This window comes from Antechinus flavipes, chromosome 2 (assembly GCF_016432865.1).
Source record: "Antechinus flavipes isolate AdamAnt ecotype Samford, QLD, Australia chromosome 2, AdamAnt_v2, whole genome shotgun sequence".
NCBI classification, from domain to species: Eukaryota; Metazoa; Chordata; class Mammalia; order Dasyuromorphia; family Dasyuridae; genus Antechinus; species Antechinus flavipes.
The window spans coordinates 194655174-194680066 of record NC_067399.1 but is presented as its reverse complement, the minus strand read 5'-3'; the positions used below and the strand labels follow the sequence as shown (position 1 = coordinate 194680066).

At 33.3% G+C, this 24893-nt stretch overlaps 1 protein-coding gene across 2 annotated transcripts in view; it reads left to right on the top strand.

Moving 5' to 3' along the window:
- Positions 1–24893, top strand: part of EIPR1 (EARP complex and GARP complex interacting protein 1) — a 224285-nt gene that overhangs the window by 154766 nt on the left and 44626 nt on the right. For both annotated transcript variants that reach the window (XM_051976046.1, XM_051976047.1), the window contains one exon: positions 5665–5821. In XM_051976046.1, the coding sequence (XP_051832006.1) occupies positions 5665–5821 (157 nt within the window). The remainder of the gene's footprint in view (positions 1–5664; positions 5822–24893) is intronic.

Sequence of the window (24893 nt, the reverse complement as noted above, 5' to 3'; positions counted from 1 at the left end):
TCAGAGTATGTTACCTTCTGAAACATATTGGGTAATTTGTTAACATTTTAAGTTATGCTTTATGGAGTAATTTAACTATTCACTGTACTGTGAATCTTAAAAGTTTTGAAGGGAAAAGTAGAGAAGAATGAAGGTGATTCATGAAGGATTAGTTTGTAGGAGCAATTAAAGGTTTGCATGATTTTAGGAAGTAAGAGAAAGAAGGGGAGAAGAACATATTGGGAAGGTATTTGGGAGGAGAAAAAAGGGTGGGGGTGGGAGAAACAGGAGAGGATCCTTTGTCTTCAAAGATTCAACTCAACTTCCCTCCCCTTCCTCCCCCCCCACTTCCTTCTGCTACTTTAGCAATGGAGCATCTAGTTAGAAAGATGGAGATTGTTTAAGGCACGTAGCTGTGGGAAAGAGAAGAGCTAAATAGGAGAAGAAAAAGGAAAGTTTTTAATGGAAGGATTTCTATGTGGGGAAAATTGAGTGGGAAACGGGAGGGAATTTTTTGTCCAGGGATGCAGTTTGGCTCGCCTTCCCATCCCCCCTGCCTCTTTGGAGGTGGAGTGGGGGGAAGAGTGGCCACATGGAATCCCCTGCTACTCCCCAAATGTGTGCCAGCCAATTTTGTTTTGTTTTGTTTTGTTTTTATTTTTATCAAGTTGTAACCTTCTAGTTCTCAGCTGAAAGGAGAAAACTGTGATTTAAGAGATAGGCCTACTTTAAAGTTAATTGACTGAATTATTTGTTTCTATAATTTGGTAGGATTATTTCTAAAAGTCTAATATTTTAAAGATCTTCTTGGATTCTTTTATGTGATATTCTGATATCTGATATTCTGATATTCTGTATGGGATAGTCTATATAGGTTTAATTTATTGTATTGGGTCATCCTGAAGTCATTTAAAGGGCCTCTGAAAATAATAGTTTTTTCCTTTGTCCTTTTGAAAATGTTTCTGTTATGGACAATATGTAATTTGTGATATTTTTTCTATGTATTGAGTATTTTAAAGCAAAATGATTTATATGTATAATGTTCACTTATGAAACGGACTACTTAGATATGAAAGATGTGAACTTACTGGGACAAATTTCTTACCTTTATCAATATAAAGTTATGATAAATATCTGTTTGGGATTTATCTGGAACTTTGGTTAATGGGATTTGTTATTGGAGGTAAAATTTCTTGGGCTTATAGTTACTGCTATTTGGGAGTTTTAAAGCTCCACCCTCTGACAGTTAGTGGACAATTAACTGGAATAAAACTGGGTTTAAGGCTATATTATCCTGTATACTGAAGGTTGAGTTTTAACTGCTTATATTATGTTATAGTTAATAATCCCTGCATTTTTTTTCTTCCTGTGACTGATCAGAGACAATGGTCAATAAGAACTGTTCATGCAATTCAATTATGTCATACCTTGCTGTTTTCAATCTGATTATATGTAATCATTATATCCTAAATACTTAACCAAATAAATATTTAGCTTGGTCAGTTGTCTGTGAAACCTAATTAACTGTTTATTTGGGGTTTTATTTATTGGGACTATAGCTGACAGCCGTTTTCCTGTCCTGTGAGACAAGCATGTCTCTTTACATAGGAAGCTGCTGGCCAATCTATTTTGGCCTCACCACATCTTGTAGCAGTCATTGTGGACCAATCTTTCTATCTCAAACTGTTCTAACCTTTATTTATTAGATTTGTTTTTTGTTCTAGATTTTGGTCAAACTATAGCTATATTGATCTGCTTCTGGGACTTGGAAATTTTGATTGTTGTCACCACACCACACCAATCCCCCTCTTGAACTGAGAGCCAGTTCTTTGCCCATTCTCAGCCTGAAGCAGCTTGGATAGAGATCATTACTCCTTATCAGCACAAAGTAGTTTTGAATGAGGCTTCATCCCCTACACCTGATGGATTGATATGGGAATTTGGGAATGGTTGATGAATGACTGTTAAACCCTGCCTGGGTCATCTATTACTGTGTGTTTTAAGATTTGGGATGGAAATTGTTAAACTTGTGTAACTATTTCTGTTATGTTTGAGAAATTTTTAGGAAGCCCTACTGTACTAGTCTGTTATGTATAGGAATTTTGATTCACTCTTGGGATTTATATGTGGGATGGTTATTTGATAATTCCTTTCTGTGAGAAAAAAAGGAGGAAGAGATAGGAAATTGGGGAAAATGGTGAATTTTTTCAAAAATACCTGAAAGAATGGGAACCCTTAGTTTTCTGTTCACTTTTCACTAGTTCAGATTGAACTGGAAATCTTTTAAGCAGTTCTTTTCATTTTCTTGTTTAAATTTAGTGGACTATGATTGCTGGTTATGCTTTAGTTTTAGAACCCCTTATTCTGTCAGAATTGCCCTGGCAGACTCAGTTTTTGGGAATATTTTTAAGAAACAACCAGAAATCAGATACCTATTTTGGAACTGGCAGTCTCTCTAATCTGTTTCTCCAGTCCTGTAACCCTGTTAATTAGTATTTCAGCATTCTTAAAGGACCTTGCAGTTTGATATCAGGCCTCTAAAAGTTCAGGGGTTACCTTCCTTGATAGTCTAACTGTGCATACTTTGATAATTCTGCTCAGAAATCTGGATCCTTTCTGTATTCTAGTAGCAGCTCCTATTCTTCTGAGAGGGGACAGATGGAGCAATTCCAAGTTTCACTCTTCCCTCCCTTTTGGAGTCCCTGACAGACCTGGAGAGCCCCTCTTAGGATAGGCAGCAAGACTGTCTTGAGCACTGCTACTCCCTATATAAGCAGAGGCTGAGTTAAATCCACAAATGAGCACAGATCTAACTCCAAGTGAATTGTCTATCTCAAACTGGATTCTCTGGTTGAGATGTTGCCCCAACTGCAGAGGACCTGACATGCTTGCAACAGGGAACCTTTTATTGCTGATTAACTCTGGGATTGTCAGGGAAAGACTTGGCCTTATGGCAAGGACAAGTCTCTCCCTGACAATCCCAGAGTTAATTTTTCTAGTTTTATTTTGGCTTATTTGCTTCACATAGAGTTGGTCAAAATTATGGTGCTAAGACCTTGCAGATATCTAGAGGAAGGTAATTCAATGATTTGAATATTCAGAAAAGAGAGTGTGGAATGTTGTGCCACAGTTCCCTTTTATTGTTCTGCCTCAGTTAACCTGGTTGCAACTCTCCTTTTCTGCCCATTAAAATTGAGATAATTAGTGCTATGGAGATCTGACATTCTAGAAGATAAGAGTCCATAAATATCTCAAATACCTAATTGGCATTGTTTATATCTCTATATTTCAGACTTCCTGGCTCTAGTTGGACAACTCCTTAACTCTCAACTTTTTTAGAATCTTTAGTCCTACCCCCTAACCTGTCAGAACTGGTCCCTTTCTGGAGATTCCTGCTCACCAGAGTTTGGACTCCACCCCCTGCCTTTGTTTAGCTACCCGAGCTAAGATTGGACATCAGCCCTGAGGACATCATGCCCCTAGCACAATCTCTCCCTCTCAGAAATCCAAATAAAATATTAAAAACTCTAATCTCTATCTTGCCTCAGTTTCTCCAGCATTACATACCTAAATAGTGCTTTAAGCTTTAAAGCAGTATATAAATGTTAGCTACCAAGTATTAGTATAAATTTTATTTGCACTTGGGAACAGTGAGTGCCTGACCACCTGTGATTTCTCTCATATGAAAGCTGTTTCAAAAATAGTTTCTACCCTATGCTTGTTTTATGCTTTGGTGTGAGTTCTTATTCATTTGGGGTGAAGACACAATTCATTTCTCACTGTGTTCTATTACTTTTCTTATTGGAAGTTTATAATATGGCCTTATTAAGATAGAGTGTTATCTGTATTTTGGAGGAAATAATGTTTTATATATTTGCATTTTTTTGGCATTTCACAATTAACCAATATTTCTCAGTTACTGTAACATTTTTTTTTTCAGCTTTAGTCAAATCTCTTAGAGTTAGCAGATACACTTACAATGAAAAGTGTCTAATCGAAATTCACAATGACCAAAATATATCTCTGATATAGACAGAAGGCAATGTAATCTGTTTTCAGAGTTAAATGGGACCATTGCATCAAAAAGTTGCAAGTTGCTGTTGCTATTCCTCAGCATCATCTCTACAATGTAAGGTTTAATTAGGTGGATGTGTCCTTGCCCAATAGTTTTAGAACAGTGCTACAGATAAGATAGGTGAGTGTGATTTCTTGAAGTTCAGAAATGTGTTATATGGCTTTCTATATGCCATAATTCGTAGCACAGTACTTTTCAAATAGATAAACATCGATTGGTTGATTGCTTAGTTGGAATTAGATAATTACATTTTAGAAGTGAAAAGTCAAGGCTTAACCTTTTGGAACTAGACAATGAATACTTGTCCTTTTAAAATGTCTTTTTTGGGGGGAGTTTTAATTAATTCTATGTCCAAAAAAATTTCATTGTTTTGTTTGTGAAATTGTTATTTAGTCTTCTAGTGATGAAACTTTTATTTTCTGCCAGCAGCGGTGGTGGATGGTATCACCTTTCATTCATATGTTATTGTTTTCTGATAAAATTCTGATGAATGCAAATATTTTTTCAGAATTTTGGTTTCAAAATTTAAAACAGAATTTTATAAAAACAGTATCATGTGGATTAAAAAAATGGTGAATTACAATGACAGTTATTCCAACATATACTACTGATGTAACATAGCTTCTAGGGAGGACAGCAATGATTTTGAGGTCCCATGATTTTAAGGGGGAGGGTTCTGTTCTAATAATAACTCCATATTTATTTATTTAATTATTTATGTAAAAAATATCTTTTTATTGACAGAATAACTCCATAATTCTAAATCTTCTGCCTTTAAAGTCCACCTCAGGGAATTCCCACACTCCCAATCTGTCTGATTCTGAATAGACAACTTTCAATTCATTGCTGACTGTCAGATAGCTTCTGGCCTCAGGATAGTTCCAGGGACCAAACTTCTGAGACAATAGTGATAATCTCTTGGTCATTGAGAACCAAATTCCAGAGAGGACCACTCCTCTCCTACCTCTGGGCCATAGAATTAACATGTCAGTGATAGAAAGCTGGATAAAGGGGTTTCCTCTCTCTTAGCACTTTTGGAACTTAGCCTGCTACAATTGGCATTACAATTATAATAAAACTTTGCCTAGGAAATTGATTCAACCCTGCAAATTCTTTTGCTCCTGACACCTGTCTGTGGCTCCAAACTTTTGGGGTTTCCATCCCAACCTCAGTACTACTAGTTCCAGTTTTGCATAACCCAATAAAATTATTGAAAAAATTTTTTTTTAATTTGGGCTTAGTTATAAGTATTTATACTAAATACTTTATGATAGTGTTTTTAGACAATTGTCTAGGAATAGGGAAAGAAAATCACTTTTGAGGAAATTAAATTTCCATTTGTAATAAAATGCTGGTTTTTAAAACAAGGAAAGTAACTTAAATGCATGCTTATTGTGCATTGTATGCATTGAACTGATTTCTAACTTAAAAGTATTTGTGTCTAGAGAGAGAACAGAGTTCTCTGTTTGCTTCATGTTACTTATTATGAAATTTTTAATATTTTAAAGTGCAGATGTGAGCTGCTTTTGGATTTGTGTAAATGTTGATGAATTGTATACTGAATGTGTGCCACGTACCATGCTCTGTTGACATTATCCTCTATTGCTTAGTTTCAGATAGTAAAGTCATGACATGTGCTGCTGTGTGGAGGATGCCGAAGGAATTGGAATCAGGCAGTCATGAATCCCCTGATGATTCATCAAGCACCACTCAGACCCTGGAGCTACTCTGTCACCTTGACAACACAGCCCATGGCAACATGGCCTGGTAGGATTCTGCATATTTTATATACTCTGAACAAGCCTGAAGGATAGACCAGAGCTCTTAGTTTGTACAGATTTATATTGTTGAAGCGATATTACACACCTAAAAACTTCTTTTTTCCAAAAAATGGTACAAATTGATTCGTTTTTGGTCCCAGATGTTTTGTCTATTAGAAACATTTATATGTAGTCCTGCCACATGCACGGCTGAACAGTCTGTCTCCTTCTGTGCTTTTTTACTTTCATATAAAAATCAGTGTTGCACATGGCTACTTGACTTAATAAAAAAAAGTCAGTCACTGAATAGTATACCATTTTTATATTTCTTTTTATCTTCATAAATACCTTTTATTTCACATATTTTAGTCATAAAATTTTTATTTATTGTTTCAAGTAAAGTGCATAATGGTTTTATCCAATATAGAATTAGATGTGTATATGTCTACATACACACTATATATATCATGCTTCATAAATGCTCTGTGCCTTTATAGTCACATTTATTTGTTCCATCTGATATTTGAATTTAAGTCATTCATTGTACATTTACTAGCCAATTGCTATGTAGATATCTACAGCATAGGATTATAATAGTTAGCACATCCAACTCACCACCTTAGAGCAATCATTGCCTTATATCTGGTAAGCACTAGCACCATACAATTTAGGAATAGGGGAAGAATTGGAAATTCCTTTTAGAGGATAGAATTACACTTGATCTCAGAATCAGATAGGCAAATTTTAAGTAATTAATGGGTTCCATTCTGGGGGAGGTAGGAATAGAGATGAAGAGAGAGCAGAGTATGGATTTGTAATTAAAACTATAAAAACAATGGTCCTTTTTGTATTTGGAATTCTGTATATATTCATGTTTTGGTAATAAATTTTCAAATATCAACAAGGAGAAGGAGACCTTTTGCTGAAAATTGTCCATAGTAATGATTAAATCCAACAGTAAGTTACATGTGGGATGAAATGCATTTTTTATTCATTTTGTGACATACTTTTAAATTATTTTGCTACTATTGGGTCATTTACTTATATTTACTTGGAAAGTTCAGTATATATGCAATATTAAAATTAGCTTATAATTCTTGAGATGCTCATTCACTGGTGATTAGGGACACATGACAAACATTTTAGTTACCAAATAGAAACTGACATGGGATTACAAATTTTTGGTGGTTAATCCTCCAATGGAAATTTACTATACTTTGAGTGACTTTTAATCCGAGAGAAAATAAAGAATAAGCAGTATCCTCAGACATAAAAACAATCATAACCCCTTCCCCTGGGGTTTATGTGCTTTTGATTAACATCTTTGATTAACTGAATCAAAGGCTCACTTCTGTTAAAGATGTAACATTTGGGTACCATCCATAGACGGAGTTAAACAAATTCAAACTGAGGTTTGGGGCATTACATTTAAAGATTTTCTCTCTCTCTCTCTCTCTCTCTCTCTCTCTCTCTTTCTTTCTCTCTCTCTCTCTCTCTCTCTCTCTCTCTCTCTCTCTTTTTCCTCTCTCTCTCTCTCTGTTTCTCTCTCTTTCTGTCCAATTTTGTGTAATAGATAGAGTATAAGCTTTGGAATCAAGAGACCTCCGTTGGACTTTTTATTCTACATTTTTAATTGCTATGTGATCTTAATCACATTACTTTATAGAATCTAGGAATCTGGTTTTAAATACCCTTTCAAATTTTCCCTTGTGACCTTGGGGTAAGTCACTTAAGTTTTCTGATCACCAATTCCAACATTTGTAAAATGAAGGGCTTGTCTTGGAGATTAATTACAGTTTTAGATCCTTGAGTTTTTGACCTCATGGCCACATTAGAAATCACTTGCTTATTTGTAAAGTGGACATAATATTATATTGCCTACTTCAGAGGACTTTTATGAGGAGAATGTTTTGTAAATACTAAAGCAGTATATAAATATGAGCTTTATTATGTATAAAAGAAGCATTGTGTATAATATCACATTTTAAAGCAGTATAAGAGAGATAACCTAGTTGATTGAACAAGATGATTTTTGATAACTTTCATTTGTGTGATCTTGTGAATGGTGACCTTTTCAATTCAATCACCTTGGCAGCAGCATTGAAATATTATTCTGATGATGTTGCCATTATCCACATTATTTTTGGGAACTCCTTGATAAGGAATTGTCTTTAAAACTTTTTTTTTAATGTAACTTTAGTGTTGGCAGTCTTTATTTTTTGAAGTTTTTATTTTTTGCCTATTTTCCCTAGAGATCACAATGTAATCAAAGCCCCTTTAAGATAATTTCTTGCTTACATCAGGTAGTTTTAGGACAAGTTAGTTAAGGGTTAGGCAGGCTGCACCATCAACAATTGGTCTATTCAGTTTTTTTTTGACACATCCCCACAAAGACAAAGCTATTACAGTGCTTTTCTGTGATGTTAAGGAACTGTAGTGACTGCTTCTTGAAAAAAGAACAATGGCCTTCCTCCAGAAAAGGAGCATATTGTAAGCGGTCACAAGATTTTAGAGCTGAGACAGATTTTAGAAAGATCTTCTGATTTATCAAGTGACTTGGATTCCACAGTTTATTAGGTTGAATTTTTTTAGAAGAAGGTGCATTAATTCAACAAAATTCATGATGCTTAGCTAGTTCATATAAGAATTATTGATTCTCTATGTCATATTTAAAACAAAGCTCTAAAGCCAAAGTATCAAATGCTTACAACACTCCTGAGTTGGACCCAGACCAGATTCAAATATAGCTCCTATTTGATTTTTTCTTGAAGTATTAACAGCAACAAAAATATATAGACTTGTTTTTTTAAGTCAACATGTGACTTTCAATATCCTCTGTTTGTATTTTAATTTCATATCACTCATCTAAACCATAGCCAAAAAGGACCTTGAGTTAAAAAGGACATAAATCCTGTGGAGATTGTCTTCAGGGGAGTCCTAAGTAGAGTATTTGGGGGGCTTGTATTGTGATAAACTGATCCTGAGGCACAGGACTCATGTAGTTTTTGTGGCTGGTGATAACAGGTTTGATTGTAGGTAAAAAGAGGTACCCAAGTCATGAGATCATCACTACTTAGTTCTGTATATTATCCCTTTTCTGATATAGCATATGATTGAATTAACTTTATTATCTGCCACTTTTAATTCATTTTGGGCTTATAGCTCACTACAACTGCCAGATCTTTTCTAGAAAAATCAGTTTGACTACATCCCTTCCATTTTATATTTGTATGGTTAGTTTTTTAAATGAAAATACATTATAACTTTCGTTCAACCATTCATTAACCATAGCCCATGAACTCTAGGTTAAAATGTAAGCTCCTTTAGACCAAAGACTGCTTTAGTTTTATTTTTGCATCCTATTCTCAAGCATAGTGCTCCTAAAATAGCATGTGCCAGATTGGTGCTTGTTGGATATAACTGAATAGACTTTCCTACATTAATTATTCTAAATATTTTGATCTCTTATCATACCTCCAACCACATTCCCAGAGCTATCTATTTATAGCAGTTAATACAATTTCCTACTTCACTGCAAAGACTGAGACCATTTAATAAGACTTTTCTTGATTCCTTGATTCCTTTCCTCCATACTTCAAAATTTCTTAATGTCATTACTTATTTTCTTTTCCATCTCAGAAAGAGATTTCCATATACTACTCATTGTAGTCCTTGCTTCATATCCATCCTCTCTATTTATGCATCTTTATTCTGTCTCTTTTTGCTAATTCTTTCTCATAGACTTGTAAACAGAATTTCTAAATTAAAAGAACCTTAGAAGGCTTCTAGGGCAAATTATGCCTAAACAAGTATCTTTTCTATAGAATGTCTGCCAAATGGGTCATCTAGCTTTTATGTCAATATTTGTAAACACCTCTTTCCATTCTTAGAGAACTCTAATTCTTAGAAAGGTTTTCCTCACCTCATACACTAATTAATCACTTTGTAACTTTCACAAATTATGATTAGTTTTACTCCTTAGGGACAAGTCAAACATTCTAATACCTTTTTCAGGTGTCAGCTCTTCAAATATTTGAAGACAAATCTCATTCACACTTTTTTCCTACCTTTTCCCCCTGACTTTTTCTTTTTTCTTTTTTTTTTTTTTATTATTTTATTTTATTTTATAATAACTTTTTTATTGACAGAATTCATGCCAGGGTAATTTTTTTTACAACATTATCCCTTGCACTCGCTTCTGTTCCAATTTTTCCCCTCTCTCCCTCCCTCCACCCCCTCCCCTAGATGGCAAGCAGTCCTATATATGTTAAATATGTTGCAGTATATCCTAGATATGTTTGCAGAACCGAACAGTTTTCTTGTTGCACAGGGAGAATTGGATTCAGAAGGTAAAAATAACCCGGGAAGAAAAACAAAAATGCAAATAGTTCACATTCATTTCCCAGTGTTCTTTCTTTGGAGTAGCTGCTTCTGTCCATCATTTATCAATTGAAACTGAGTTAGGTCTCTTTGTCAAAGAAATCCACTTCCATCAGAATACATATAGTATCATTGTTGAAGTGTATAATGATCTCCTGGTTCTGCTCATTTTACTTAGCATCAGTTCATGTAAGTCTCTCCGAGCTTTTCTGTATTCATCCTGCTGGTCATTTCTTATAGATCAATAATATTCTATAACATTCATATACCACAATTTACCCAGCCATTCTCCAATTGATGGGCATCCATTCAATTTTCAGTTTCTAGCTACTACAAACAGGGCTGCCACAAACATTTTGGCACATACAGGTCCCTTTCCCTTCTTTAGTATTTCTTTGGGATATAAGCCCAGAAGTAACACTGCTGGATCAAAGGGTATGCACAGTTTGATAACTTTTTGGGCATAATTCCAGATTGCTCTCCAGAATGGTTGGATTTGTTCACAACTCCATCAACAATGCATCAGTGTCCCAGTTTTCCCGCATCCTCTCCAACATTCATCATTATTTTTTCCTGTCATCTTAGCCAATCTGACAGGTGTGTAGTGGTATCTCAGAATTGTCATAATTTGCATTTCTCTGATCAATAGTGATTTGGAACACTCTTTCATATGAGTGGTAATAGTTTCAATTTCATCATCTGAAAATTGCCCCTGACTTTTTCTTTTAGGATAAACAGCTCTATAACTTTCCATTGATTCTTGATCTCAACACCTTGTATTGTTATCATTAATTTTCATTGGTATGTATTCCAATTTATCAATGTTCTTCCTAGTGGAATATTGAACACTAGTGGCAATATGACCCTGGCAGACTGTAGTGAGACCATCACTACTTAGTTCTGTATATTATCCCTTTTCTGATATAGCATATGATTGAATTAACTTTATTACTATTATCTCAATAGGATATAGAATTGAGATGGGAAGGAGAGAATGATATGAAAATAAAATGAAATTGATTTTAATTCTTTTTGGGCTTATAGCTCACTACAACTGCCAGATCTTTTCTAGAAAAATCAGTTTGACTACATCTCTCCCATTTTATATTTGTATGGTTAGTTTTTTAAATGAAAATACAGTACAGCTTTCCTTTAACCATTCAGCTACTATTTAATTAATTTTTTTCCTCTTCACAGTTAAATTTCTTGAATGAAAAAATAGCTAGTGCTTCTACTTTTTTTATCACTCACTCTCTCTTTAGCTTTTTATCAGCTCATTCTCTCTGACTTCTGTCCACAGTAATTTTTAGCGTTGGTCGATACCTTTGGCATCAAACAATAAGTTTTGGTTTATTTGTCTTTCTAGTTTTAGTTCCTAAATTAGGATTTTGTTCTATCCCTGCTGCTCTTTGGGGTCAGTGTAAGCCTTACTTGGTCTCCCACAGATTATGTGGGTTCTTGTGACCTGTTTTTCCCAGGGTTAAATCTCCATGAATTTTTGAGATTCAGATTTTTTGATCTTTCGGGTTCTTTTATGGCATCTCAGGACAGTGTGAAATAAATCTTAGGCCTCTAGAATGTCGTGGTTCAACAGTACTATTAAAGCACTCTGGCTGGGTCTATCTGTGGTCTATTACCCTTACCATATTATCTCATCTTCTCCTATCTTATTTCTTTAATGACATCTTTTATTGCTATTCTTTTTTGAAATTCCACACTAGTTCTATGTTGTAATCCTCTCACATCCATAAAGAACTTCTCTATTATCCTGTGTTTGATATTCCTTTTTAATAGTTGGAGATTGTAGAAGTCCACATCTTGCTGACATACAGCAGCAGCAAAAGAATGGAAGAATAGCTTAGCTGAATTCATAGAGGTTCATCACTACTGTATGGTTAATCAAAAAATTATGAAATTTTGGTCCAACAATTTATGAAAATCATGGAGAGATTGTGATACACATTGCTCAAGAATTTTTCAAATAATTATAGTGTAAGAAAGGGCATGAGAATTCCAAGTTAAAGCAACTCTGAGATTTCTCTACAATTATTGTATTGGCAAAAATGAAAAGGAAATGATATGCTACAAGGCTGTGGAAAAAGAGGTACATTAAGTTACTGTTGGTGTGGTTGTGAGTTGGTCTAGCAGTTTGGATTTATTCCTGAAAAGCCGTTCAACTGTTGTATACCCATTGATTTAACTATTAATGTCTGTATCCCAAGAGAGGTAAAAGAAAAAGGAAAAAGTTCCATATGTACAAAAAAATTTATAGCAATTCTTTTTTGTGGTAGCAAAGAAATGGAAATTGAGAAGGTACCCATTAATTGAGAATTAGCTGAATAAGTTGAACAATTGGAATATTATTGGCCTGTAAAAAATGATGAAGGGGGAATGCATTCAGAAAACTTGGGAATATTTGGATGAACTGGTGCAGAGTGAAGGTAGCATCACTGGGAAAATAATTTATAGGGTAACAAAACTTTGAAAGACTTAGGAACTTTGAACAAAATGATTCCAAAGGAAACATGATTAAAATATGCTTCTTATGTCCTGTGGGAGAGAGGAAAGACTCACAATAGAGATACTTTTTTTTTTTTTTTTAAGATCAATGAAGGGATTTGTTTATATGTTTGAATTCGGGGTTTGGGATTTTTTCTTTCTCAGTAGGATATAGAATTGAGGTGGGAAGGAGAGAATGATATGAAAATAAAATGAAATTGATTTTAAAAAATCCATGTAGTGGCTCCAGCTTTACTCTACATTACACACTTTTATATACTCTGTATTTTAACCAAGCTGACCAATTTGCTTTTTTATATATATATCCTCTTTCTCTTATGTATCTGCCTTTGAATAGGCTGTTCTCCTTATTTGGAATGCTTCCTTTCTATACTTCTTGGAACGCCTAATTCTCTTCCAAGCTCAATTCCATAGCTGCTTTTTATAACAGATCTTTCCTTATTCCCTTGATGTATTTTCTGTTTATTTTTGTATATTTTGAAATATTTATATTTTGTATATTTTGAAATATTTCATTTTTATTTTGTGTCCCCAGTACCTAGCATAATTCCTGATGCATAGAAAGTGCTTAAGAAAATTTAGTGAAAAGATTTTGAGCCATTTCTGCCAGAAATGCTTTTTTTGATGGTATATGATTTAAAATTTACTTTAGAATTTTCCACATCTCATAGTAATATAGATTATTTGAGTATTTAAAATTTTGATGGCAACATACTTGCTTTAATTAGATAACTCTAGCTTTAATAAAATTATCAATCTTTGAAGAAAAGCTATAGAATATTCTTTTGTGCATTTCCTACCACCAAATACCACCTGTATTTTTTAAAGGGATATGTACAAGCTATATAAATAATTTATTACTTTTCCCCTTATAAACCATAATAAAAAAGGAAGAGTAACCATATTTACTTTATATATATTTATATATATATATAACACTTTATATAACATATATAACTTTACCATATTTTTTCTATACATATCATTTGTTGAAATATTTGATTTTTTCTTTTTGTTATAAACTTTGTGTTTAAAAAAGATACTTTAGCAAATAATCTTAACATAGGCAATTCCTCTTTAATCTAAAAACAATTATCTTTTAGAGTTTAAACATTGAATAACTGGCATCTAATAATAAAATAATGGCATAGTTTAGAGCAGTGGTTCCCAGCATTTTAGGAACTTCTGATATCTGTTTGATTGTATACCATTCCTGATTTCTCTCCTAAAATATTTTTATGAAAAATATAAATATGTAAAGGAATATTTCAGTTATTTTTGGTTTCATTGATGTGGGTCTTCTCTCTACCAACAGAGAATATAACCAAATTCACTATTTAGCTGTGACTGAAAAATTCATCATATCATACTAGTTATTAAAGCAATTTAGTGATCATTTTCTCTAAACTTATTTTTGGGATGACAGGCATACTGTTCATTGCTAACATATATTTAAGACTTTTTTCACATGGTAGACTTTTTGAATTTTCTCTCTATTTGACATAGCCTTTTAGAAATCAAAGTTACCTCCAAGATATGATGGTTTATTAGAATAGGACTTGAATGAAAGATGCAAATGAAAAGGAATTAAGATTCATTTCATATTAGCTTTATTTTAGAATTTTACAGCAATTTTTTTTACATATGACCTTCAGCTCAGGTTATCAGAAAGTAAATTCCTTCACTAATTTGATTACCTAAAGAAAAGATGCATTTTTTGGCCAATATGAAAAAACTCAATTTTCATCATTATGATACATAATCGATACTCAATAAATACTTGATTAATGAATAAATAAGCAAATAATCTATTTAAGATTTCAAAAACATTTTCTGCATTTTCCTTTGATTCTTTCAGCCATCCCATGAAATCTTTCACATAGGTATTATTGCCCCAATCTTATACATGAGGGAATGGAAATTCAGGGAGGTGAAATGTCTCAAGATTATGTAGCTAGGTGAAAGAGCCAGGATTCCAAATCCGTGTTTCAAATTTCAAGTTCTTTTTCCCATTAACAAAAATGAAGGAGTTATTTTCCTTCCTTCCTCCCTTTTGCTATTGTCCTTATTAATTTCCTTTAAAAGGCTTATTTTTTAATTTTTTATTTTGGTAGGGGCTGGGTTTGCTCAAAGAATTAAAAAATCTTTATTTGTTTTTATGACTTTAAGGATATTGAATATTTTAATGTTAGATATGTGCTACTGTGTTCTTTCTTGTTCATTTCATTTTATGTCACTTCTAATTCACTGTTAGAGTGTGTTAAAGCAAAAAAAAGGAGATGATTTTTATGAACAAAGAATTAAACTCCATAGTTTGAAGTAACAAGTTACTCTAAAATTCTAGCTTATTTTCTTATGTTTATAACACTAGTTTCATGTTGATGATCCATGGTAAAATAGAATTTCTTTTTTTTACTGCATATTGTATACACCAGTTATTTCAACATATTTTACAAGCACTAATGATTATAGGGGTTGCTACCTATAAAATAATAAAACTGTTAATCTTTTTAGATGTATTCAATCACCTAGGAATAAATGATGAAATTTGAGTGTAAAGAAGCAGTTTTGTCTAAAATGATTTGATTTTCTTTGATTATATATAAGTCTACATAGAAGACTTAATCCTTCACTAAAGTCTTATTCCAATGCCATGTCATGGTATGAAGGTTCTCAAAGGCTATACCGATAAAAATAGGATGTTCGGCTGAAGAAAAGGCTGAACAATTAGAGGTCATCCACAATGGAAAAGCTCATCCTTAATGAATTTTTTTCCGGTCAATGCAATTCTTGAGGATTGAAGAGGGATTATCTTCTAAGGAAGTCATGGCATTCATGGAAGGGCATCAAGAAGACATGCCACCATTGGGGTTATCATTTTCTTCCACCTTGAATTATAATTTTTGAATAATAATTTATATTAAAATAATTTTTAACATCTTTTTTTTTTTAAATTTTGAGTTCCAAATTTTCTCTCTTCTTTTTTCCTCTGTCCCTGAGATAGCAAGATCATTGTATCACTTGAATAGGTAAAATGTATTGATCATCATACAATATTTCTGTTATTATTTGCAGTGTTTTCTTGGTTCTCCTCATTTTACTCTGCAGCAGTTCATGTAAGTCTTTCTAGATTTTTCTGAAAGTATTCTGCTTATTTTTTTTTACAGGATGATAATATTCCATCACATTTACCACAAATTATTCAGCCATTCCCCGGTTAATGAGCATTTTTCATATTCCAGTTCTTTGACACCACAAAAAAGAGCTGCTATAAATATACTGTATAGATAGGTCCTTTAAAAACTATCTCTTTGGCATACAGACTTTGTAGTAGTATTGTTTGGTCAAAGAGTGTACCCAGGTTTATATTGTAATGCCGGAGAAACTGAGGCAGGAGAGAGATTAGAGTTTTTAATATTTTGTTAATTGGAGAGCATAATTGAGTGGATAGGACTCTGGTCTCAAATTATCCAGTCAGACAGATATTAGGATGGAGAGATATACTGGGACCAAGGGATCCATGTTGATCCCAGGGCTGGAGGAGACTGTCATCTCAAAGAATCCAGGGTCTAGCATCCAGCAATGAATGGGAGAATCTCAAACCCTTAAATAACTTTTAGAAACAAAGAAGAAGGAAAAGGGCATGAAAACTTCTATCAGAATAGGGGAGGCCATAAATCCTAAAAACCAGAGACAGTATGTCTGAATACACAGGGATAAAGATGTTAGTGAGGTATCTTGGAATATTTTAGAGGGATATTGTAAATTCTTGAGGACAGAAAAGAGTCTGGAAGTCTACCCTCTTGTTTATCTTGCTTGCATTAACAATTTATAACCTTAGAGTAAGTGGTGCTCAGTCTTAATTGGCCAGAGGGAGAGTTTTACAGTTTAGGGGATTGAGACAGAATAGTTAAGGAAATTGAGGCAAGGGAAACTAGTGCAGGGAAACTGAGTCAGGACAGTTATTGTCCATACCAATATTTCTTTGGGCATATTCCAAATTTCTCTCCAACCACTCTGGAATTGTTTTCATCTGCACTTAGACCTTTTTTTTTTTTAAATATGACCATATATGACTTTCAATTTCTCTGAAAAATTTCAATTTTTATTCTTTAACTGTTTATCGATTTAGGAATGCCATATTTTTATGAATTTGACTTTTTTCTCTATATATTTATGAAATGAGGCCTTTATCAGAGAAACTTGCTATCAAAACTCCTCCTCCTCAGATTTCTGCTTTCCTTGTAATTTTGATTGTATTGATTTTGTTTATGCAAAATATTTTTAAATTTAACTAATCAGAATTATCCATTTTATGTCTCACAGTGCTCTGATCGTTTTTATTTGGTCATTTCAATTAGATTGGTAGCTTCATTGGTATACAATTAAGCAAAATACCTCCCAATAATAGCTTTAAAATTCCATCTTAATTGATAGTGAATTTGCCCTTTTCATTTCTGTGGGTGGTAATTTAGTTTTTAAATTAAAATAAGCAGTAGTTTATCTATTTTAAACTACTATTTATTAGAGTTTTCCCCCTACCTCTCCTCCCCCAGCTTTCCATTTCATTTATTTATTTATGTTTGTTTATAGAATTTCTTAGATTTTGTTATTATATAAAAATGTTGATTTTTGAATTTATTTTGTAGCTTTACACTTTGTTAAAGTTTTTGTCTTAATTGGTATCCTTGTTGTTTCATATGATTGTCCAAATAAACCATCATATCAGCAAATAGGGATAGTTTTATTTCCTTTTTACCTGTCTTTATATGCCTTTAGTTTTTTTTTTTTTTCTTTTGACTTACTGATTTTGATATTTTTCTAGCACTGTAGTAAATCATTTTGGAGGCTTCATTGCTTTACTCCTATATTTACTAGCTAACCTTTTAGTGCATCCCTTTAGTATATGATATTTGCTTTTAGTTTTAAATATTTTTTCTAAATATTTTAGATATTTTGAAAAAAGATATTTTTATGTCTATCCCATATAGAGTTGTAAGCATATGATTATTTACTTTATTAAAGGCTTTCTCCACATTTATTTAGATAATCATGTGGGGATGTTTTTATTTTTAATATGATTAAATATATTGATTATTTTTATAATGTTGAAGTATTCTTAGTGAATTTTAAAAATCAAACATTTTGTTTATCCTTTCCTAGAAGGCAGGTTCTGGTATCCCCATTTTATATTTGAGAAAATTGAGGCATATAGAAAATAGGTAATAACTAAGAAGTGCCTAAACTCTGGTCTTTCTGACTCCAGGCCCATTGCTTTGTCTCACTGTACCACCGAGCTGCCTCATTGTTATAAATCCAACATGATCATAACGAATGGTTTATTTGATGAGGCACTGATGTCTGCTCTACAAGATTTATTTAAATATTTAAATAGTGACAGCTAGATGGTACAATGGATAGAGCACTGGCCTGAATACCTGCCCTGGAGTCAGGAGGTCCTGAATTCAAATTCAGCCTTTACAATTAACACTTCTTAACTGTAACTCTGGGCAAGTCACTTAACCCAGTTATCTTACACTCTCCCACCCCCCCAAAAAAAACCCATAAATATTTGAATAGATATTCATTAATAACATTGTTTCATAGTTCTCCTAATTTAGGTATTAGAGCTATATTTGTATTTTACAAGGGATCTGAGAGGTGTTTTCTTAATTTTGAAAGTAATTTATGATTTATTAATATTGTTTTTAGTTAATAAGTTTCATGGAATCAAATATTAATCTTATGCATAAAACTTGATGTTGAATGGCAAATAAAAGCACATTAATGGCAAATAAGGATACACGCCAGCATGGTTTTGTTCTTACTTTACACCATTAGGTTTTCCAAGATCAGCTATCAAAATATGTCTTTTCCTCTGTAAAATTTATCCTGCAATTTAGAGATACTTCCATTGAGTGGCAGTAATGTGCTATAAAAACTGTAAGAAAGGTTTGGGCTTAGGTGCTACTAGAATCTTCTATATAGAATCTTTCCTCAAGAATTTTCTGTTCTCTTTTCTTATTAAAAAATATAAATAACATAATTCTAAAGTCAACACTAACCATCTGAAAGTTCTTACATTGCTACTTTAAAATCTTAGGTATCACCATTTAGGTATAATTTGGTATCTTTCTCATTAATCTTTAATATTTTCTTTTTCGGCTTTCATCCTGAGTGTTGGCTTGATGTCAAAACCTTCCAATCTCTTTGTCTTCAGCCTTTGTGCTGTATCTGCATTGAAGGACCCTTGAGATATATATCTTTTTCTCAGCCACAGGCAGCCTGTTCACCTTGCCTTGGCTTTTCAAACTATTGATGGTGAAAAATCTTAGTTGCCTCTCATTCTAAATTTCTATTTTATTTTTCTATACAAGAAAAAAAAAGAAAAGAGAAAAATAGCTGTGTAATTTCATGATGCCACTAGGAACATAAAAGTTCCCATGTCTCTTTTTTTCCAATCATTAGATTTTTTTTTTCATTTTATTCTTTTAATTTTTTTATCCTTATAAATTTTATCCTGCAAAATGTAGGTATTATTTGCTAACATCCTTTTGTTTTGTCTCTCTTATAACCACTAGAACAATCTTCATTCATAAGACACAATGATTGAATTTATAAATAATTAGTTGACTAATTCATTTAAATTAATGCAATGATATTTATCAATTAGCATAGTGTTACTTGCATTAGTCTCTACTTTCAAATGATGTTAGTTATAGTCATATTTCCTAACTGTAGAATAGAACCTTTTAAATAAAATTCAAATAATATTTTTGAACAGAGCTTTCAAATAGGCTTTATGATATTTTTTGAGAAAGAATTTTTATAAAGATATTTTGGTTAATGCTAGCAAATTAAATGAATAGGAGGACTGGAGACAGATTTTTTAGGACATTTCAGGAAACTATTGGGAACAGAATTCTATTTAAAAGCTAGAAATCTTAGCAAACATGAAACTGAGAATTTGAGATGAAGGATACTACTTGTTTATAGTTTTTTTATATTTAGGAGTTTTTCAACTTAAATAGAATCATAACCTGTGGTCTTTTGTTACATTTATGACACTGCTTTCTGCAGCTTTCTTAATCTGGATATTATAATCTTCTTAAATTGGTCAGGTTATAATTTATTGGTGTTGGTCAGCTTTTGAGTGGGAGATTCCACGCGTGAAGGTTCAGATATTATGTAAAATATTCTTCGTAAATCTAGGTCCTGGACTAATGTAAAGTGAACTCAGGTTGTGATTTTTAAAAATAAATATAAAATGGAATTTCTGACTCTATGGTGTGTGTGTGTGTGTGTGTGTGTGTGTGTGGTGTTTCATAGCCATAGTGATGCTATTTGAGTGGTCTAGATCCCTGGTGGTCTAGAGGTTAGTGGCTATTAGAGAGTTATCAAGAATCCTCATTAAATCAGCCACAAGTTCCAGGAGTGAAAGAATTCATTCATTCCCGAATATTAGTTGCAAAATGAGTTTATTGTTAGATAGAAATCACTTTAACCAGAGACTGACTTTTATAGTGATAGATCTATGGAAAATAAGAGTTTTGCACTGAGAATGTCAGTGGACAAAAAGTCCTGGTAGCTGAGTAAGCCACCGAGGTCCATCTGCAAAGACTTTAGTTGATGGAAGCTTATTATATTGATTGTCTTGGTGGGGGGGTTGGAAAACCCAAGCAAATCAGAACCAATGGGGGCTGGGAGAGCCCAAGTTGGGTCAGATCCATCCAGTTGGGGCTGGGACAAGCCCAGATCTCCTATTGGAATTCAAAGGGATGCTTTTGACCAGGATTTGTGAATCAAAGGCTCTGGCGTCCTGGACCAGGGAGGATGTGCTTCAGCAAGGAGGGGCTAAGAATCTGAAAGTAATCACAGATCAATATGAAAGGAATCACAGATCAATAGGAAATACAGTTTCTTAAAAGGACCACAACCCGCTTCAATAGAGATGTTAATTCTATTGTGTGACCAAGTAATTAGCTAATTACATTCTATCTACTTTAGATTCTCTCCATCATTTTAATTGTTTATATGTGTGTTTGTTTTTTAATTTAAAAAAAAACTTAATGTACCTAATAGTTATGTCTTGCTTTGAATTATTATTCTTTTTCTTCCTTTCCCTAGAAAACTTTTTATTAATGGCAACGAAAATGCTCTGAAACTTATAAATGAAGACTACTATATATTTTGTTTGTCATTTATATATATCTTTAGAAAAGATGGGTGCAAGGAATAGATATAAATTGCTTATTGAGCATTAGGTATTCATAAATACCTATATCTATACTTGTTTTAACATATATCCATATATCTCCTGTTTCATTAATTATGAGAAAAGAAAATTTTCTTACCCAACTCTTTATATGGAAATGGGCTGAAATAATAGTAGTAACAGTAGCTTGTATTTATTTAACACTTGTGATGTATTGTTGTAATCATATTGCTAGCATTTTGTTCAAAATTTTTGCATCAATATTCATTGGTCTGTAATTTTCTTTCTCTGTTTTGGCTCTTTCTGGTTTTGATACCAGCACCATATTTGCATTATAAAAAGAGTTTGGTAGGATTCTGCTTATTTTTTTCAAATAGTTCCTATAGTATTGGAATTAATTATTCTTTAAATGTTTGGTAGACTTTACTCATGAACCCGTCTGGCCCTGGGGATTTTTTCCTGGGAAGTTCATTAATAACTTATTCAGTTTCTTAAGATGGGATTGTTTAGGATTATTTCTATTTTTTGATATGTCAATCTAGGTTACAGTTTCATATTTATGTGTATATGTATATATACACATACATATATATGCACTTTTTTTATGCCTCCACACCTATCATGTTGTGCAAGAAAAACCAGACCAAAAGGAAAAAAAAAAACAAAAACATGAGAAAGGAAAAAAACCAAATAAACAAACAAACAAAAGGTAAAAACACTATGCCTCAATCTATACTCGGTCTCCAAAGTTCTCTCTCTGGATGTGGATGGCACCTGCTATCCAAAGTCCATTGGAAGTATTCCAAACTACCACATTGTTGAGAGCAGCCAAGTCCATCAGAATTAATTATGTCCATAATCTTGTTGTTACTGTGTGCAGTGTTCTCTTGATTCTGCTCACTTCACTCAGCATTAGTTCATATAAGTCTTTCTAGGCTTTTCTGAAACCAGCCTGCATATCATTTCTTATAGAACAATAATATTCTGTTATATTCATATATCGTAACTTATTCAATTACTCCTCAACTGATGGACATCTACTCAGTTTCCAGTTCCTTGCCACTACAAAAAGGCTGCTATAGACATTTTTGCAAATGTATGTTCCTTTTTCTCTTTTATGATCTCTATTGATCTGTGATCAATAATAAGACTGCTGGATCAAAGGCTATGTACGGTTTTATTATCCTTTGGACATAGTTCCAAATTATTCTCCAGAATGATTGGATCATTTCACAACTCCACCAACAATGCATTAGCATCCCAGTTTTCCCACATCTCCTCCAACAGAGAATTTTTAAAAAATATATAGATGGGGCTAGATTTTTTTTCAAATTAGTCTATTAAATGTCTTTATGGTTAAGCACATTTATTAAGCACTTATACTGATTTTAGCTAAACATTCAGAAATTATGTAAATTGTAATCTTCAACATATTCTTTAAGTCAGTTATTATATATCTATACAGTATATATAAAATTAAAATCTACTCTTTAGATAATTATATGATAATCATTATAACAACATTAATAGCTAGTATGTACTTCACAGGGTCATGGTGAGGATCAAATTAGATAATATTTTTAAACTTTAAGCTAATTAGTACCTAGAATTGCTTAATAAATACTTATTCTATTGTTGGATCAAAGGATATGCATACTTTGATAGCCTTTTGGGTATAGTTCCAAATTTCTCTCCAAAATGGTTGGATCATTTCACTATTCCACCAACAATGCATTGGTGTGCCAGTTTTCCCATATCCTCTTCAACATTCATCATTATGTTTTCCTGTCATTTTAGCCAATCTGAGAGGTGTGAAGTCACTAGGTAACATTTTCATAAATATTCCTCTTTTTTTACTCAGATTGTCAGATATATTGGCATCTGATTGGGCACCTAATCATTGCTTTACTTTGTTCTTCATTGGTTTTTGTGATTATTCTTGTTTGTTATATGGTTTCATTGCCATCATTTTGATGATTGAATTGAAGTTCATAAACTTTATAAAAGTGACAAAAATGGAAAGGAACCTTAGGTCTAGTACTATAGTACTCTCAGTGAGGCATATTATTGTGTGTATACATGTGTTATTCAAATGCCATCTCTTCTATAAACAAATGCCCAAACAGGTCTCTTAAGAGAGTATGCCTAAATGATGTGCTTTAAAAGAGCCATATGTAGAAATTGGACACAGAGAGCGGTATTCACAAAACGTGTTTAGGGCACATAGCACAAAACTACACTCTCAAATGAACTACACCCTCAAAATAAATCAAATCAGTGGCAAGACTGAGTCAACACATTTGCAGTGATTACCTAAAATGGAAGATTATTGTGAGATCCAGCTAGTTTGGGGAGGAAGCACTATAGGATAGCTTTCTGCATCAAGGTTATAGAAGAAAAAAATCTGTGCTTTCATTGGCCTGTATTTTGGGCCCTGACAAACTCATGCCAATGTCATGATTCAGATAAAGTGCTAGAATTCGGTGAGACTTTGGTGAACCATAAAATACTAAAAACACTTTACCTCAAACCTTTCTCTTCTCTCCTGTACTGACCCCTCTTTCCCATGATTCCTAACACAGTGAGCCAGGAGGAGGAATCTGCCTTCTCCTTGCTTTCTAGTACTACTTTCATACCCTTTTCTTTTCCTGGTTATATAATTAACAAGTAAATATTTGTTAATGGTCTGCAGTGTGTGAGGCATTATATGTGGTGCTTAAGATAGAAAGTAAAAAATGAAATAGTTCTTGCCACCAAAAAAATTTAAATACTTTATAGTAGCTAAAGCAGCAGGACATTTTGAGTGAGAAACAGAAGGTAGTTTTTACCAGAAGAGTCAGATTACCACCACCTTGTTCACCATCTCCCCTCAGAGGACCCTGAATCTGGGAATCTTGAGAATAGTAGTGACCCTTGGCTCTTTACATCAGTGAGGTGATTTGGGGTAGCTAGATGATGACGTGCATAGAGCAGGAAGACCTGAGTTCAAACCTGGCCTTAGACACTTAACATTTCCTGGCTGTGTGACCCTGGGCAAGTCACTTAACCTCAATGGCCCCAGCAAAAGAAACAAACCAAAAAACAAAACAAAACAAAGAAGTGATTCAAGGCAATTTCAATAGACTTGTGATGGAAAGAGCCATCCACATCCAGAGAGAGAACTATGGAGATTGAATGTGGATCAAAGCATCATATTTTTCACTCTTTCTGTTGTTTTTTTTCCCCCTCATTTTTTTTTCTTTCACCTTTTGATTTGATTCTTCTTGTGCAGCATGACAATTATAGAAAAAGGTTTCAAAGAACTATATGTTTAACCTATATTACATTGCTTGCTGTCTATAGAGGGACGGACAAGTGGCTGGAAGGAAGAAAAATTTGGAACATAAGGTTTTGCAAAGGTAAATGTTAAAAACTATCTTCTCATGTACTTTGGAAAAATAAAAAGCTATAAAAATGTTGTTTAAAAAAGAGAAAGGAATAGAATAGCAGTGTCTCCTTCATAGCAGACTTGATTTCAGACCAAACTTCACTTCCATCTTTGAAAGCAGTTATCATTGTGAAAAAGGGGCTCACCACTAGCAATAACTACTGATAAGCTGCTATCAATAGGCAGATGAGCACAAAAACTCCATGCTATTGCTTCAAATTTTTTTTTTTTTTTTGAGAAAGGGTGAGCAACTGTCCTCACCAACTAATAACCAAATAGGAATCATAGGAAGGGAAGCAGATTTAGAAGAAGTAATAAGGCACCCTGAGGTAAAGACAAGAAACAGCATGTATCACGAACATCAAACCACCATTACCACTTTAACTACTCTCTCTCTTCAGACTTCAGTGGAGATGTCTTAGGTGCCTAAGTCTAAGGGCCTTGGGATAGACTAGTGTCATCACCCATCATCCAGCTAAGCAGTGACTGAAGAGAAGTATCCAGGGAACTACTCCTTCAGGTGATATAAATGATATT